The sequence below is a fragment of the Abramis brama genome (assembly GCF_963993115.1).
Source record: "Abramis brama genome assembly, chromosome: 7".
NCBI classification, from domain to species: domain Eukaryota; kingdom Metazoa; phylum Chordata; class Actinopteri; order Cypriniformes; family Leuciscidae; genus Abramis; species Abramis brama.
In genome coordinates, this window is record NC_139969.1 from 24,157,992 (window position 1) to 24,172,928 (window position 14,937).

A 14,937-nucleotide genomic window follows, 5' to 3' on the forward strand; every position below is an offset into this window, starting at 1 on the left:
TTAAGGTTGCATTCAAGGATTCAAAATCTTTGAGCTATATGATCTACATCTGAATGATTTTCTGTACAAGCTAAAGAATATACAGTTACACTGAAAGCAAAAACCTGCTTTGGCAGCTGCCGGTTCAAGTGCAGATGATGGAGGTTTGGCGTCAACCACAATATTTTGGGTAATTCGAGGCCAATCACATGCTGCTCTTTTGCTAACCAGCTCGGATGACACCTCCGCATCAAATGCTGCTTTGGAAATCATTTCCGTGATTACATCTAAGGACTTAATTGCTGCACATTTTTTTAACGCTCCACCAGTTAGGGGCGAGTTTAAGAGGCTACCTGGCTGGTGTCGTAAAGCCCGTCCGTGTCCTCCTACTCTCGCTGAGGTGAGGCAGCGACGTGGGTCATCTGTGTCTGCAGACACTAACGAGAAGCACATGTTCCAGCCACTGAGGGCCCGCCCAAGACGGCCCTCGCTTATTAATGCCACTAAAATATATGCCTCCTCCTGTGTCCCCAATTAAACAAACTAAGCAAACCTCTTCTCTCCTTCTCTTTACCTACTCAGCTTTCCCTCACTTTTTTCTCCCCAGCGGTCACATCTGCTTCTAATCGCCGATGTGATAATGTGTTCTAGGGTGTCTCGGGTCCCGACTGCCATGGTTGGACTTATAATGACTGATTATACCATTGATCTATCCGAGTGTTTCCTATCTCACAGGGGAGTATCAACATTAGGGAGGAAGAGTAGGAGGGAGTAAAGTGTTATTAATGAGAGTGTTTGTAGGGAGAAGTGTGAGTGTTTGGGTTGCGTGTGTATCTGTGCTCTCTCTCTCTCTCTCCCCCATGGAATGAGTTTGGATCGTGATAGCATACGCCACATGCTCTTATCTCCAATCTCTATGATAAATAACTCGCTCTCAGCATGAGCCAGTATAAATACATTATGTAACTGACCACGACTGATCAATTTAGATAGCGCTGTAAAAGTTTACACACGTTGTGAATCTCTCTGAATGTTTTTTTTTTTTTTTTTCTCTCCTTTTTTTTCTGTAGGTGATGACACGCACAAGCACGTAGCGATGCGCATCCTGTACCACATCAGCATTGATGACAAATCTAAATCCATGTTCGCGTATACTGACTGCATCCCTCAGGTCTGAGTCTTCTTCACTTTTCTTCACTTTTGATTATTGAGATTAGGGCTTTTAATAATCAACATTAGTCTGTTGATTATTTCCTAAATTAATTAGGGTAACACTTTATTTTACAATGTCCTTGTTTCACATGTTACATGTTGTTACTATAGTAATAACAGTACATTATGCATAATTACATGCAACTAACCCTAAAACACACCCTAGTCTTAACCATAAATAAACTTATTCTAAGAACATGTAGTTAATTAATTTTACTCAGTACTTAATTATGCATTCAGACATTTTAAATGTATAATTACAATAATTGTATAACTATCATACAACTGTATAATTGTAACAAGGACACTTTTAAATAAAGTGTAACCTTAATTAGATATTCTCCAACTTGCCCAGTATTAGGTAAAAAGTATATAATATTAATATTAAAAGTAATAAAAATGTAGCAATACAGTTTAAATGACCAAATAAATTATATTAAATAATAATATTAAGCAAAACCTAAAGAAAATTAAGTGAAATGAACAGGTTCTAGCAGGACATAGACATCATTTCCTTCTCTTATTATAGTAGCACGTTACATGTAATCAGACACATTTTTTCAGTAATGAAAAAGTAATACATTTTAATGTATTATAATAATTGTTACTTGTGTTAAATATTCAGTTGTTGTTGACTTAAAACCTAATTGACCTGCTTATACGGTTTTGATAAATATGATTGGCATCTGTTTGATTGACAGGCATATTGCAAGCTCTATGAAGTTTGTAGAGTTAAATACTAGTGTGATGGAGGCATTTGCTCATGTTTTTTGCATTTCTAAAGTGCCATTACTGACGGAGGTTCTCCATGCGCAGTGCAAAGACCCGACTAACGGATTACAAAATTCATTGTTTATCATTTTCATTATCAAGCGAATTATTAGCAATTCATTTATGGATTCTAAAAGCTGTAATTGTATGTACAGTATGTCACATGTGGCAGAACAAAATCTGTTATGTGGTGAATAATGATTCCTCTTTGTAGACATTTGTAAGTAATATAGACAGTATGCACCTAGTAGTCATCCTGGTATTCTATGGTACAGAAAAAGTGTATCTGCACACTATGTGCATACTGTACTGCAGAAAGTTGAATTGTACTTTGCTATTCCAAATACTGTGTTATTGCTGCTGCTGTGTGTCATGTATGTATCATGTGTGCACCTCACAGTGTTGTAAAGTGGGCTAATTGTAGTGCTGTCTTTCTCTCACATGGCGTTAATGAGATAACAGAGCTAATTTAATAGGAGGGGGCCTCTGTGGGGTCACCAGCAATTGCCTGGGTACAATTTCTCTGAAACAACTTCTGCCTGAGCGTTGTCATCTTTAAAATGCTTGTCTTCTCTAATTGGGTGAAAATGCCTACCAGATGCTTGTTAAAAAAAAAGTTAAATTCCTCAACCTAATCGCTCCGCCAATCCGCCTGGAGAAGGTTGTGGCATGATGTCAGTCAGAATAGCTGCGGGACTCCTCAGGGAGTTATGCAGTGTTTTTCTTTCTTTCTTTCTTTCTTTCTTTCTTTTTTTAGTTGTTTCATTCAGCAGTTTGTTTTTCATTTAAAAAAATGTTTGCGCTTGTGAACTCATGCTCGTACAAATTAAAAGTAAAAACATGAACTGCTACATGATTTATGTGTAAGGAGTGGTTCCCTACATTATTACAGGAAGGTGGTACAGCAATCACATGACGTTTTCAAGAAGTTTTCTGTGCGCAAACATCTGAAGCGCGCGCACAGAAAGCTGCCTCTCAGACAGCGCGTGGATAGCCTATTAAATCGAGTTCTCTTTCATGCCTTCTTGCGCTTGAACAAACAAATTCACACAAAATTATGTCAAAATGCCATGCCTGTATAGACAAGTATCCTTGTGAAACATAGTCGGTTATGTCTTAAGTGAATGTTAACAGCTGAAAAGAAAATGCATGTGTAACAAGATATTGAATACGTGCAGCTCTTAAAGTGACAGCAGCCTAATAAACTTACTGCTGTCTTTGTCCTCAATGTCGATCTAACTACAAAAGACACAAAGAAAGTCACTCGCTGCTCTTTACTGGTTGAGTCCTGCTGGAGCAGCTGTAAATATTCACTGTGCTATTAAATTAAAAATAAAATATGATAGAGCAATAATATGAACAGGGAAAGTAACAGTAGCTCCTACAATACATTTTAACAGGCATAATTAGGCATGAAAATAACTGAAGGAAATATCTATTCACTAAGCCAACTAATTTGATTAAAATTCTGCCCAATATTTTAAAACATTAAAAATGCAATGAAAATACAGGTATCGGCAAGTACTAAAAATAAAAGTATCTGTATTGGAAAAAGTAGTATATAGTCCCTAGTTTTTTTTCTTCCTTTCTTTTTTGTTTGTTTGCTCCTTTCTTATTTATTTATTTATTTATTTATTAAATAATTATTATTTAATAATAAATTAAATTTCAGTGGTTCATTCTTTCTTTTGTTTGATCTTTGGTTGTTCTGTCTTTCAATTTGTTAAGTACATACTTTCATTCTTTGTTTCTATCATTTTTTGTTTGTTAATTATTTTATCGTTTGTTTGTTTTCATTCGTTCTTTTATTTTATTTATTTCGTTGTTTCATTTTTTGTTTTCTTATGTTTTAGTTCTACCTTCCTTTCTTCCTTTCTTTTGTTTGCTTGTTCATTCTTTCTTTTTATTTCTTTCCTTCAGTGGTTTATTCTTTCAGTTTATTCAGTTGTTTATTCTTCAGCTGTTTATTCTTTTGTTCTTTTGTGTGTTTTTTTTTTGTTCTTTCTTTCTCTCTTCCTCATTTTGAAGACTCCCGTGACTCTTCATCAATAGCTAAAGTCAGTCTGTCAGTTTCTGCCTGTAGATCTGGTGTCCCGCAGGTCTGCTCTGGCAGTTAGCCTGGATCCTCTTCTGTAAGGGAGGATTTAGATCAAACGGCCCTCGCTGCTCTGGGTTCTGAACTGGCGAGGAGAGGCCCGGCATTGGACCCATTCCTCTGCCACAAAGGGGTCTAGCTATAATTACTCAAAGCTGTGAGGTGTGTTGTGTGTGAGGAAATGCTTGCAGGGGTTATGGAGCTATGAAACCATGGAGAGCTCAGAGACGGAGGGGGGGAGGGGGGGAGGGGGATGACTCAGGGGTACGAGGCAGGGCCTCCCATTGCTGGTAAATAGGAGCAAGCAGGTGCCAGTGAGTCTAGACTGCGTGATTTGGAGGCCTGGGACCAAGTTATGTGATACTCAGTATGGGAGAGGCCTGATTGCTCACTGCTGCCTCTTCACAAGCCTGCATTGGACTGTTTGGGCCTTCCTGTTTAACTTCCAACTGGCCCACACCATGGCTGTAACCATTGCTCATCTTTCTTCATCTGTTCATCTCCTCATTCTTGTCTTCACCCACACTCAATTCATTGGCCACTGTACAGTTATCTCCTTAAGATAGGCCTGCAGTGTCCCTCTCATTGGGCCGTTATCAGCCGCAGCGTTGAACTGATTAAAGTAGACTGTGGGATATTGCCTCAACTCTCTCTGGCTCATGAATAAAAACACAAATAGCAATCCCTTCGCCAACACTGACAGCACTAATACTTCTCCCTGTCAGGAACCGTCTGTTTCGTCATTTATTTCTTTTCTTTTGTTTTCCCTCTGGTTGTTGCACGATACTCCAGTTTTAAATTGTGCCTTAAAGGACAAATCCAGTGAAAAATGAACCTGGGGTAATTAACACATGGTTACCGAGTCGATCGTTCCCTGCGATGCGTTTTCATGAAAATCGAATGTATAGAGTTTTATCTTTAAAAACAGATTAGCTCATAACAGTAGTATATGGGGCACAGAGTAAGTAAAAGTAAATCGCTAGTTAATACCAATCGAGCCACGAACGCCGTGCTACGTTAGATTTCACAAACGTAATTCCTATCGACCAGCTATCCTATCGACGGCGTTCGTGGCTCGATTAGTCGAGACTGTTTTCCAAGATGGATCCTGCATGTCAACGCGTAATGTACTGTCTTTATAAAGTATCTTCTTATTAAACTGTCTGTACACTTACAAAGTTCTCAATGCTTCGGTTTGTATGTAAGGACCCTCATTATGTTACCGTGTTAGTGTGAGGCTATTTTGAGCCTTGTTAGTGGTATTAACTAGCGATTTACTTTTACTTACTCTGTGCCCCATATACTACTGTTATGAGCTAATCTGTTTTTAAAGATAAAACTCTTTACATTCGATTTTCATGAAAACGCATCGCAGGGAACGATCGACTCGGTAACCATGTGTTAATTAAGCCCAGGTTCATTTTTCACTGGATTTGTCCTTTAATAGGTCTATTGTGATGTCACACTCCGAGGGCATTTGGAAATCTCATATGTGCCTCATTGTGACGTACTATTCCGGGCGTCACAAAGAGCTTTTTTCAGTTACTTGTCTGTCAGACAGGTGTCAGTCCAGATGAATGTTTATTTGTGATTATTCTTATAGTAGTAATTAGTTATTATTCTTAAATAGCAATAGCAATAGCAGCAACAACAACAATAAAAATAACATAGATTTCTTTATTGTTGTGGTTGTTGTTGTAGTTATAACATGGATGTAATTTATTTAATAATTATTTATTTTTAAATTACAATTAAAATATAATTTTTAATAAATGTGCAACTATTACTATTAATAAATATTAAATATTATTATTATTATTAATAGTTTATTATTAAAATATAAATAATTATGTTAATTGTCATCATCAGAATTATACTGAATATAATCTAAATAAAATCAATAAAATGTTTGTTCTATTTCTTCACTACTTGCATTTGGAATCACTCTTATTTACACTGTAGGTGAACCTTAAGCAAACCGAATGGACTAAACCGGTCTAAAAGGATCAGAGTCATTCTAAACATGCTATCATGCTAATCAGTGTGTGCCTTTAAGCACGTGAGACACCGTTTCCTGCAATTTTTGTTTAAATACATTTTCCACTTCTGTAAAATAAAGTCTGTCAATGCATATTTTCTGTGCCATGTTTGCAGCAGTGTAAAGAAAGTTTGGACAACCTTTTTTCTGCTGTCATGACCAAACTTTTATGTCAAGCCCTGCTATACCTTTATAGCATGCTGATTCAATGTTTTCATGTATGATACATGTATTTTAAAATTTTGAATGATATCTTGTGTTGTGTGTGAGCAGCTCATGCAAATGCTGTTTGAACACGGTGAGGAGAGAATCGACACCGAGCTCATTTCCTTCTGCATCAACTTGGCTGCTAACAAGACTAATGCTCAGATTATCTGTGAGGGTAAGAGCCTGTATCTCATTTCCCCTTGGAATGACATGCAACACTGAAATACACTGTCACAAACATCTGTGTTTACTGTCACACATGAGCGACTTTTGTTTTCTGTAATTAATAATGCATGAAGTCTGATCAAACTTGTGATTAATCTCTGGCTGAAACTGATTATTTGGGCATTTGCTCTGCAGGTAATGGATTGAAGATGCTGATGAAAAGAGCACTCAAACTAAAGGACCCGCTGCTGATGAAAATGATTAGGAACATCTCACAGCACGATGGACCCTTGAAACAGCTCTTCATTGTAAATACAATATTTCTGTTATTCCATGAAGAGTCACAAGTTGCACATTATAAATTTACTGAATACATCAAAGCATAATTTAGCATTGGCATGTTAGTAAAATTAGTTTTAGTTAGTCTATGTTAAATGATTGCTAGAAACCCCTAGAGATATTTGATGTAATTTACTCTCCAGGACTATGTGGGTGATCTGGCAGCTCAGATCAAGCTGGAAGGTGATGAAGAGTTTGTTATTGAGTGCTTGGGTACAATGGCAAACCTCACAATACCTGACCTGGACTGGGAGCTTCTGCTGAAAGAGTACAACCTGGTGCCTTTCCTCAAAGACCACCTCAAACCCGGTAAAGCTAACATGTACCAGTTTGTGTAGTGTACTACACTGTATATGAGTAGTTGACACATAACAGGCCCTTTTTTATTGACATCAAGGTGTTGTAGATCATGTAACAAGTTTTTCATAGTTCTGTGCCGATAAATCACCTTTTGCCTTTGTCTGTTCATTAAAAGGTCCTGTGGTGTGACAAATTATTTTTTAGAAGTATAAATAGTCTGTGCCGTCTCTCAAATAATGTGAGCTTTGTATAACTGTATGTAGAATCTTTCAAAATGCTGTTTAAATTAGATATAGATGGAGTATTGCAAGATACTCTGCAAAACATCTCTTTCCAAAAGGTTTTAATCCTATTTTGTTCAATTACTATATGAAACAGTAACCAGTATGCAACCCTAACATTTTAATTTGCAGTATGGCATATTGTGCTACATCACATCCTTTTTTTACATTTTTGCAATCCAATTTTGTGTACAAATGGCCTAACTTTTGACAGTCCAATCATGATAAGCAATCATGCTTCTGTATAATAGGTCTGTATAGTATTACTATATGTGCATATATTACACATTTTGGCAAAGGTAGTAAATCATCCATGTGCATTCCTTGTAGGAGTAGTACGATATAAAAATTGTATCATCATACTAAACCGCATTTGATCTTTGACCTCTGTGTTTCAGGTTCAGCTGAGGACGACCTGATCCTGGAGGTGGTGATCATGATCGGTACGGTGTCAATGGATGACTCCTGTGCCGTCATGCTGGCAAAGTCCGGCATCATTCCTGCTCTTATTGAGCTGTTAAATGGTAAGAGCGCTGCCAACATTCACACACATTTATTAGCATTGAGCCAGTGCAGACGGATCTCCAAACCCTCGACAAAAAACATCTTTTTCATTATCGCTAGCCATAAAAATAAATTCCGGAAAAAAAAGATCAGTGCTGTTTTGATTTCTACTTTTGTTTGGCCGAATTGCGAAAGCTGCCCCCCTGCTTTGCATGTCTGTAGTCAATCAAGTACCAGATTTCAATTTGGCATGCTTTGTCTTTCCTAATGTGATCTGATGGAATGAGTTTTGAAGAGTTTATTTAGACTAAACTAATATTAAATTAGAATAAATTAGAATAAATAAACAGCCCATGGCTGCTAGGGGCACGGAGGGCTGGTTCTCGCTTTATGCATTATGTTCTGGGAAGTGACAGTGTTTTCAGGAACAGGAAAGCACCAGGCTCATGGTATGCATCAGATTTGCTGGTTCTGCTCAGTGTGAGCCCTCATTTCAATAAATCCTGATGGCGGGGCTTTTCCTTGCCATGAAAAGAATAAATGTTTAAGAGGGCAAGGAGGTGGAGGGCTAAGATACGGACCGTCCCAACATATACAGCTCCTCTCAAAGAGAAAAAGAAAAGAAAGTTCTTGAATTGGCCACTTTTTTGTTATCCCACTCCAGACACAATGGTCTCAATTACATGACATTCAACATCTGAAATGTTTTTGCACTACGTGCCATAAAATATTTCGTATCTTTGATCACAACAATGCAATAACAAATCTGACGTTTGTTTCCCTCGAGATAAGCGTTATGTGGCAACGCTGCATTGACAGATGCTTGGGTATTGTTTTATTTACATATCATTTCAGCACTTGTGTTCGTATACTCGTTCATTGGCTCTTTCTCATCTGAAGAGGCGTTGACATGTTCTCTGTGATGTTATTTGTAGCTTGTGCAAAGCTTGTACAGCGCCTTGCTGTAGCGGTATTCAGTATCTGGTCCCATGGAGCAACTAAAGCCTCTTTGCTATCATTCTTCTAGAGGAATTTCGATCCCAGGGGACGAGTTCATTCTGAGAAAGATCAAAATTGAAATAAAGGCTTTTATTAAAGTTAGGAGGGGGCCGTTACAACCACACAGTTCTCCATAGGAGCTTTCTGTATCATTTCAGAGGAAAAGTTGATACTCTCGCCAAATGGCGGCTTCTCACGAGAGCCTTCATACATAAACATGATCCACTGGAGGAGGTTTTGAACATCAGCTCGCATGAACAGGCACCATTGGATAGGAAATGCCTGCGCAGCTGCTCTGGAGTGTGCGTGTTTGTTAGTTTTCCCGTATTGCATTTCAGCTCAGTGCTGATGTGCAGATATTCTCGTGATAAGGAAAGGATTGTGCCTTCTTCAATTGAAGCAAAATGCTTTATTTCATGAGGTCAAAGTAATGTTCTTCATTTGCTTGTGTTGCCGTTTCCAGCCCAACAGGAAGACGATGAATTTGTGTGTCAGATCATCTACGTCTTCTACCAGATGGTCTTCCACCAGGCCACCAGAGATGTCATCATTAAGGACACTCGTATCCTTGTTACAATAAATTGATTTTCAGTGTATGGTATTCTCAGCAGATGTTTTGTAAATGGTCTTTCACAGCTGTTTGGCCTGTGTTCACCGATGCATTGGTACTGTTGGGTTCTTCAGTCTTTAATACTGCAGCTTCATGTAAGAATGCATGCTTATTTTCACATCTAGACATAAGGAGAATGTAAAAAAAGTGGCAAGATACAATTGTTACCCTACAGATCTATTTCTACTTGATCTAACACGTAAAAATGACTTTCGTTTGTGTAGCTTAAGTATTGAGGTTGATTCAGACATATTAAATAATGTTTTTTTATGTTACAACATAAAGCACATTTTTTGGGTTTCATGGCAAAACATTTTATAGTACATACTGTGATGGCTCTGGGGTAGACCGACATCCAGGCCAATAACAGACCACATAAGACCCAGAACAATGGGACTCAAACTCAGACAAAGGCTATTTTTATTTGGTTTTAAGAAGTCTAAAGACCAAGACCACAAAATGTAGAATTTTGCCAAAAAATGTGTCTAAATTATTGTAATTATAAGATTATAAATTGTACGAAATTTTACAATGTGCTGTTCACACCCTCGTACTTTTAACTAATCAGTTTGCATAGTTTCTATGGCAAGATTGGTCAAAATGTGTGGCTTTATTATTATTAACAACAAAATATTACACTACATTATAATACTAAATATGATCGATTCATAATATTAATAATACTGAAATCCTATCAATACCTTTACATTAATACACTTCAACGCTCTTACTCAATATTTAAGAATGGAGAAGGTGCGCTAGGTGTCACTGGCTATAACAAAATGTAATATTGATTGAACACAAATTTGGTTAGAGTTTTTACAAGATGTTAATGTTTTTAACTGATTGAAGATTTGTAATTATGGTAATTGAGATTGAACACAGCAATTATTGGGCTTTAATTGTCAGTGAATTGTGAACTCCTTAACCGTATCTCCAAGAGGCCCCAGCTTACCTCATCGACCTTATGCATGACAAAAATGTGGAGATCCGACAGGTGTGTGACAACACTCTGGACATTATTGCCGTAAGTATTCTAAAACAACCCCACTACACATGGGGTTGCACTCAAATCTGAATCAGAGACCTCTGTGTGTTTTTGCTCAATGCTGACCATGTGTGTTTACAGTGCCGATAGAATCTCTGCAGTTAATGTTCACTCACTGACATTAGATAGCAGTAATTGGTGGTGAACTCTGAGAGCCAGGTTTGTTTGGGGAAGTGTTTCATTCACTTTATTAGCCTGCTCGTTAAGCCTCGGCCACATGAAAGCGTGCGTGTGAGATCTGGTTTGTATCCGTGGTGACAGAGAAAGTGCAGATGTATAGCTCTGGCTCAGCAGACTGACATGTTTGAGCTGAGGCTGACGTTGGTATCAAGTGTGCAGATTTACACTTTCATCGGCCATTCTTATGAATTGCACTGTTCCATCTCAAGCTAAATTAATTTTACAGATTAATTAGATATGAAGACTTACTTGAGCTCATTAAGATGTTTTTTTTCAAATTCCCACTTTATAATTATCATTTGTTTACTTCATGGTAGCATAGTTGATATTTTAAAGGGGTGGTTGATTATGATTTCACTTTTTTAATTTTAGTTAGTGTGTAATGTTGCTGTTTGAGCATAAACAACATCTGCAAAGTAATGATGCTCAAAGTTCAAAGCAAAGGGACATATTTTCTTTTAAAGAACTTGTTTTTTAAGGACTACAACAAACGGCTGTAGGGACTACACGACATTTACAAAAACTCCGCCCACGGGAACGCGATTTATAGATTATCATGACAGAATATGCTAATCAATGAATAGAAGATAACTACACATCAGCTACATCAATTAATCAACTAACCATTCAGAAATGTTGTCTACATGTTGTCACTTCTTCTTAAGTCTCTCCATCTTTGTCTGACTCCGGTTTGAACATAAAAGCCTAAAGGATTTTGAAATTTTCAGTGCATGTCTGTGTGAGGTAAAAGAACACAAGCTCTTGAAGCTCCTCCCACTGTGCCGGGAGCAGGAGCTCATTTGCATTTAAAGAGACACACACAAAAACGGTGCGTTTTTGCTCACTCTCAAAAAGGGACAATTTTAACATGCTATTTAAAATATATCTGTGGGGTATTTTGAGCTAAAACTTCACATACACACTCTGGGGACATCAAAGACTTATTTTACATCTTGTGAAAAGGGGCATTATACCAGCCCTCTAAGATCATCTATTGACAAACATACAGAGAAAGAAGAAAAAAGTATTTTTTTATTGCACATTGTCAACTAACATCTACTCCATTTTGATTTATGGAGTTGTGATCCGATTTCAAAATGATTCTCAAAGCATCTACATCCTTGTAGAATTGACCTCCAACTTGCCCCAACAAACATCTGATTTCCTTATTTTCTGACTAGAGAAGTATGACTCGCGTGAATCATGAAATGGCCTTAATCAATTACTAAACCATCTGCAAAATATTGTGTTGCAAATACAAATACCGCAGCTCATGATTCTGTGTTTTCAGTGTCTCAGAGCAGCTTGTTTTGCTGTAAATGCTGCTCATCACGAACTCAGGGGGTAGGTTCATGGTACAGGTTTTCCTTCATTTTTAGTCATCCTGAAGACCATGATTAGCTGGTTCAGGTGTTTATTTGGGGCTGGAACTCTACAGGTTTTGCCATCCACAAGCAGGATTAGACTTTGTTTTTGCTTTTTTGAGAAAGTATCTAGATGCATCAATTAATATTTTTTTCTGGAAACCAATCTAGAACTGACATAAATGAATACTTGACCCAACTAATAATTAATTCACCCTCATGTCGTTCCAAAACTTTCTTTCTATTTTGAAGAATGTTAGTAGCCAAACATTTTTGATCATAGAAAAAAAAAACATTTCTTAAAATATCTTCTTTTATGTTCCACAGAAGAAAGAAAGTCGTACAGGTTTACAAGAGGGTGGGTAAATGATGACAAACTGTTCATTTGTGGGTGAACTAACTCTAAAATATTGGGTGCATGTTTGTATGAGTGTGTATTCTCACTGGCCCTCTGGGCTTTGCATTAGGCTTCTTGCCCCGGGCTCCCGCGCAGTTCTGCGCTGCTGTCCACATGATGAATGGACACAGCAAAGAAAAGAGAAACAGGGCTTATTTACTCAGGTTCTGCCACAGGGGGCCTCGGCTGATTAATCCATATTTTCATTCAGCAGAGCAGGCGGCGGCAGTGCGCCTCTGTGGGCCTTTAGACCCCGGGACAGAGTGCTGGCCTTGAGGTCTGAGCCCCAGAAGCCCTCCTCCTGCACCCTCCACCTCTCTGTTGCCTCACCGTACAGAGCTAATGCTGAAAAAAAATCCCAACCTCAGCATGAGTTAGTATTGGTACATCTAATACTTTGTCTCAGCAGAGATGGTTTAACTTTTTAATCTTTCTTTATGGGGTGAGCTCTGTGCAAACAATGCTAGACGTGTTTCCCACTGCCCTGTGCCGAGAGTAACAAATTCATTCATTGTCTTCAGTTTAGTATAGTTATAAAAGTATAAAAGTTTAGTTATAAAAGTTTAGTACAGATTTCATAATGGGATAGTTTACCCAAAAACTCACCATATGTTGGTGTCAGCATATCAGAATGATTTCTGAAGGATCATGTGACACTGAAGACTGGAGTAATGATGCTGAAAATTCAGCTTTGCATCACAGGATTAAATTACATTTACATAATATAAAAAATATACAGTTATTTTAAATAGTTATAATATTAAATATTTAAAAATTACAAAAAATATTTACTATATTTTTGATCAAATACATGCAGCCCTGGTGAGCATAATAGACTTCTTTCAAAAACATACGTTACAAAATCTTACTGACACCCAAACTTTTGAATGTAGTGTATATGTGATTTGATTAAATTGTATTTGTTATATACTTAAATAACTGATTGTATAGTCACACTTCTCTCAGAAAAGCACTAGTTCAGCACAGTTACATTGGAAGGGGTGTATTAAGATGGAGGTAGACAGACTGACACAACTTGACATGCGTTGGCAAAAGAATCCAATAGCACAAAATCAACTGATTCCCCATCTCACCAAAAGTGCAGGCTGTGCAGAAAGCTTACGGCCATATGCGACGTGTGTTGTGTGTGGCACTTCACCCAGTCTGTGGGCTCTGCACCTTTAATCACTGACCTCACTGGATTAAACCAGAGTCTGTTTCTCTGTGGCTCCATCAGCGGCCACAGCCTATAGGGAAAACCCTGCTCAGACAGAAGCCCTCATTGTGGGATGAAATATATCTGCTGCGGAGGGTCCGGGTGGTGTTAGAAGTCTGTGTAACGGTAAATGTAAGATTGCCAGGCATGACAGTGTATGGGACCCTCTCGCTCTGATATTCACTGGAAATCTCTTGTGGGGAGTTCAAGTAGAACTGGCGCTGAAATGCAGAATGCCAGCCCTGTTTTGACAACTTAAAAAAAAAAAAACATGAATTTGCACAGCTGTGTGGTATAATTTAGGTTAGAGGGGGAGTAACACATCTCAGGCAAATAAATCTACGTGTTTGTGTGTGTTCTGCAAAGGAGTATGATGAAGAGTGGGGGAAGAAGATCCAAAGTGAGAAGTTTCGCTGGCATAACTCGCAGTGGCTGGAGATGGTGGAAAGCAGACAGATGGAGGATGGCGAGCCGTACCTGTATGGAGACGACCCGGACGCCCTAGAGCAGCCTGATCTCTTCTACAGCACTGGTTAGAAAACACACATACACACCAAAACAGCCCTCAGAGGAACATGGCCGAGACCACAAAAGACACTCAATGTTTTCTTGTCTGCAGACAAGCCTTGACTGACATCCTGTGCCACAAACTGACAGACATGGAAAGTTAAAACCCTTACATTTAGATCAGATTTTCCGCAAGAATTGTGATGCTGTATTTTGGCTCTATTGTCCGTCGAGTTGGTGTCATCAAAGGCTTGTCGTAGTGAGAGGTTGTCAGGAAGATAAATGAGGAGAGCTGCTGGGTGGAAGTGGCTCTGCTGGGTCGCTGTCTCGTACGTTTGTTTGCTTTATATACTCTGTGTGTGTGTGTGTGTGTACAGACGGTACGATGCCCCCTGAGCCAGGCCTCAGTCCAGACTTCTACAGCCAGTTCCACTCTCAGAATGGAGACTTCAACGCCTGGTGAGTGAGCAGCTGTTACCCTCATCAGCTTCTCTTACATTAAATACTATGTAAAATTAGTTGTTTAATGTATTTTCTTAAATCATTGTCAAGTCACCTTTATTTCTATAGCACTTTATACAATACACATTGTTTCAAAGCCGCTTTACAGTGATAAACAGGATAATAGCAGAATCATGGATGCAAACAGAGATCAAATCTGTTGTAAAGCAGCTCTCCATTGACAGTGTCACTAGCTGAAGTCTGTTCAGTGTTGATTCAGTTCA

General features: G+C 38.3%; 1 protein-coding gene across 1 annotated transcript in view; it reads left to right on the forward strand.

Moving 5' to 3' along the window:
- The window catches only part of kifap3b (kinesin-associated protein 3b), a 30,532-nt gene that overhangs the window by 8,743 nt on the left and 6,852 nt on the right, over positions 1 to 14,937 (forward strand). Inside the window, exons 11-19 of the mRNA XM_084118958.1 lie at positions 1,050 to 1,150; positions 6,369 to 6,477; positions 6,663 to 6,775; positions 6,950 to 7,115; positions 7,786 to 7,911; positions 9,354 to 9,452; positions 10,442 to 10,527; positions 14,072 to 14,237; positions 14,590 to 14,671. Coding sequence (XP_083975084.1) covers positions 1,050 to 1,150; positions 6,369 to 6,477; positions 6,663 to 6,775; positions 6,950 to 7,115; positions 7,786 to 7,911; positions 9,354 to 9,452; positions 10,442 to 10,527; positions 14,072 to 14,237; positions 14,590 to 14,671 — 1,048 coding nt within the window. The remainder of the gene's footprint in view (positions 1 to 1,049; positions 1,151 to 6,368; positions 6,478 to 6,662; positions 6,776 to 6,949; positions 7,116 to 7,785; positions 7,912 to 9,353; positions 9,453 to 10,441; positions 10,528 to 14,071; positions 14,238 to 14,589; positions 14,672 to 14,937) is intronic.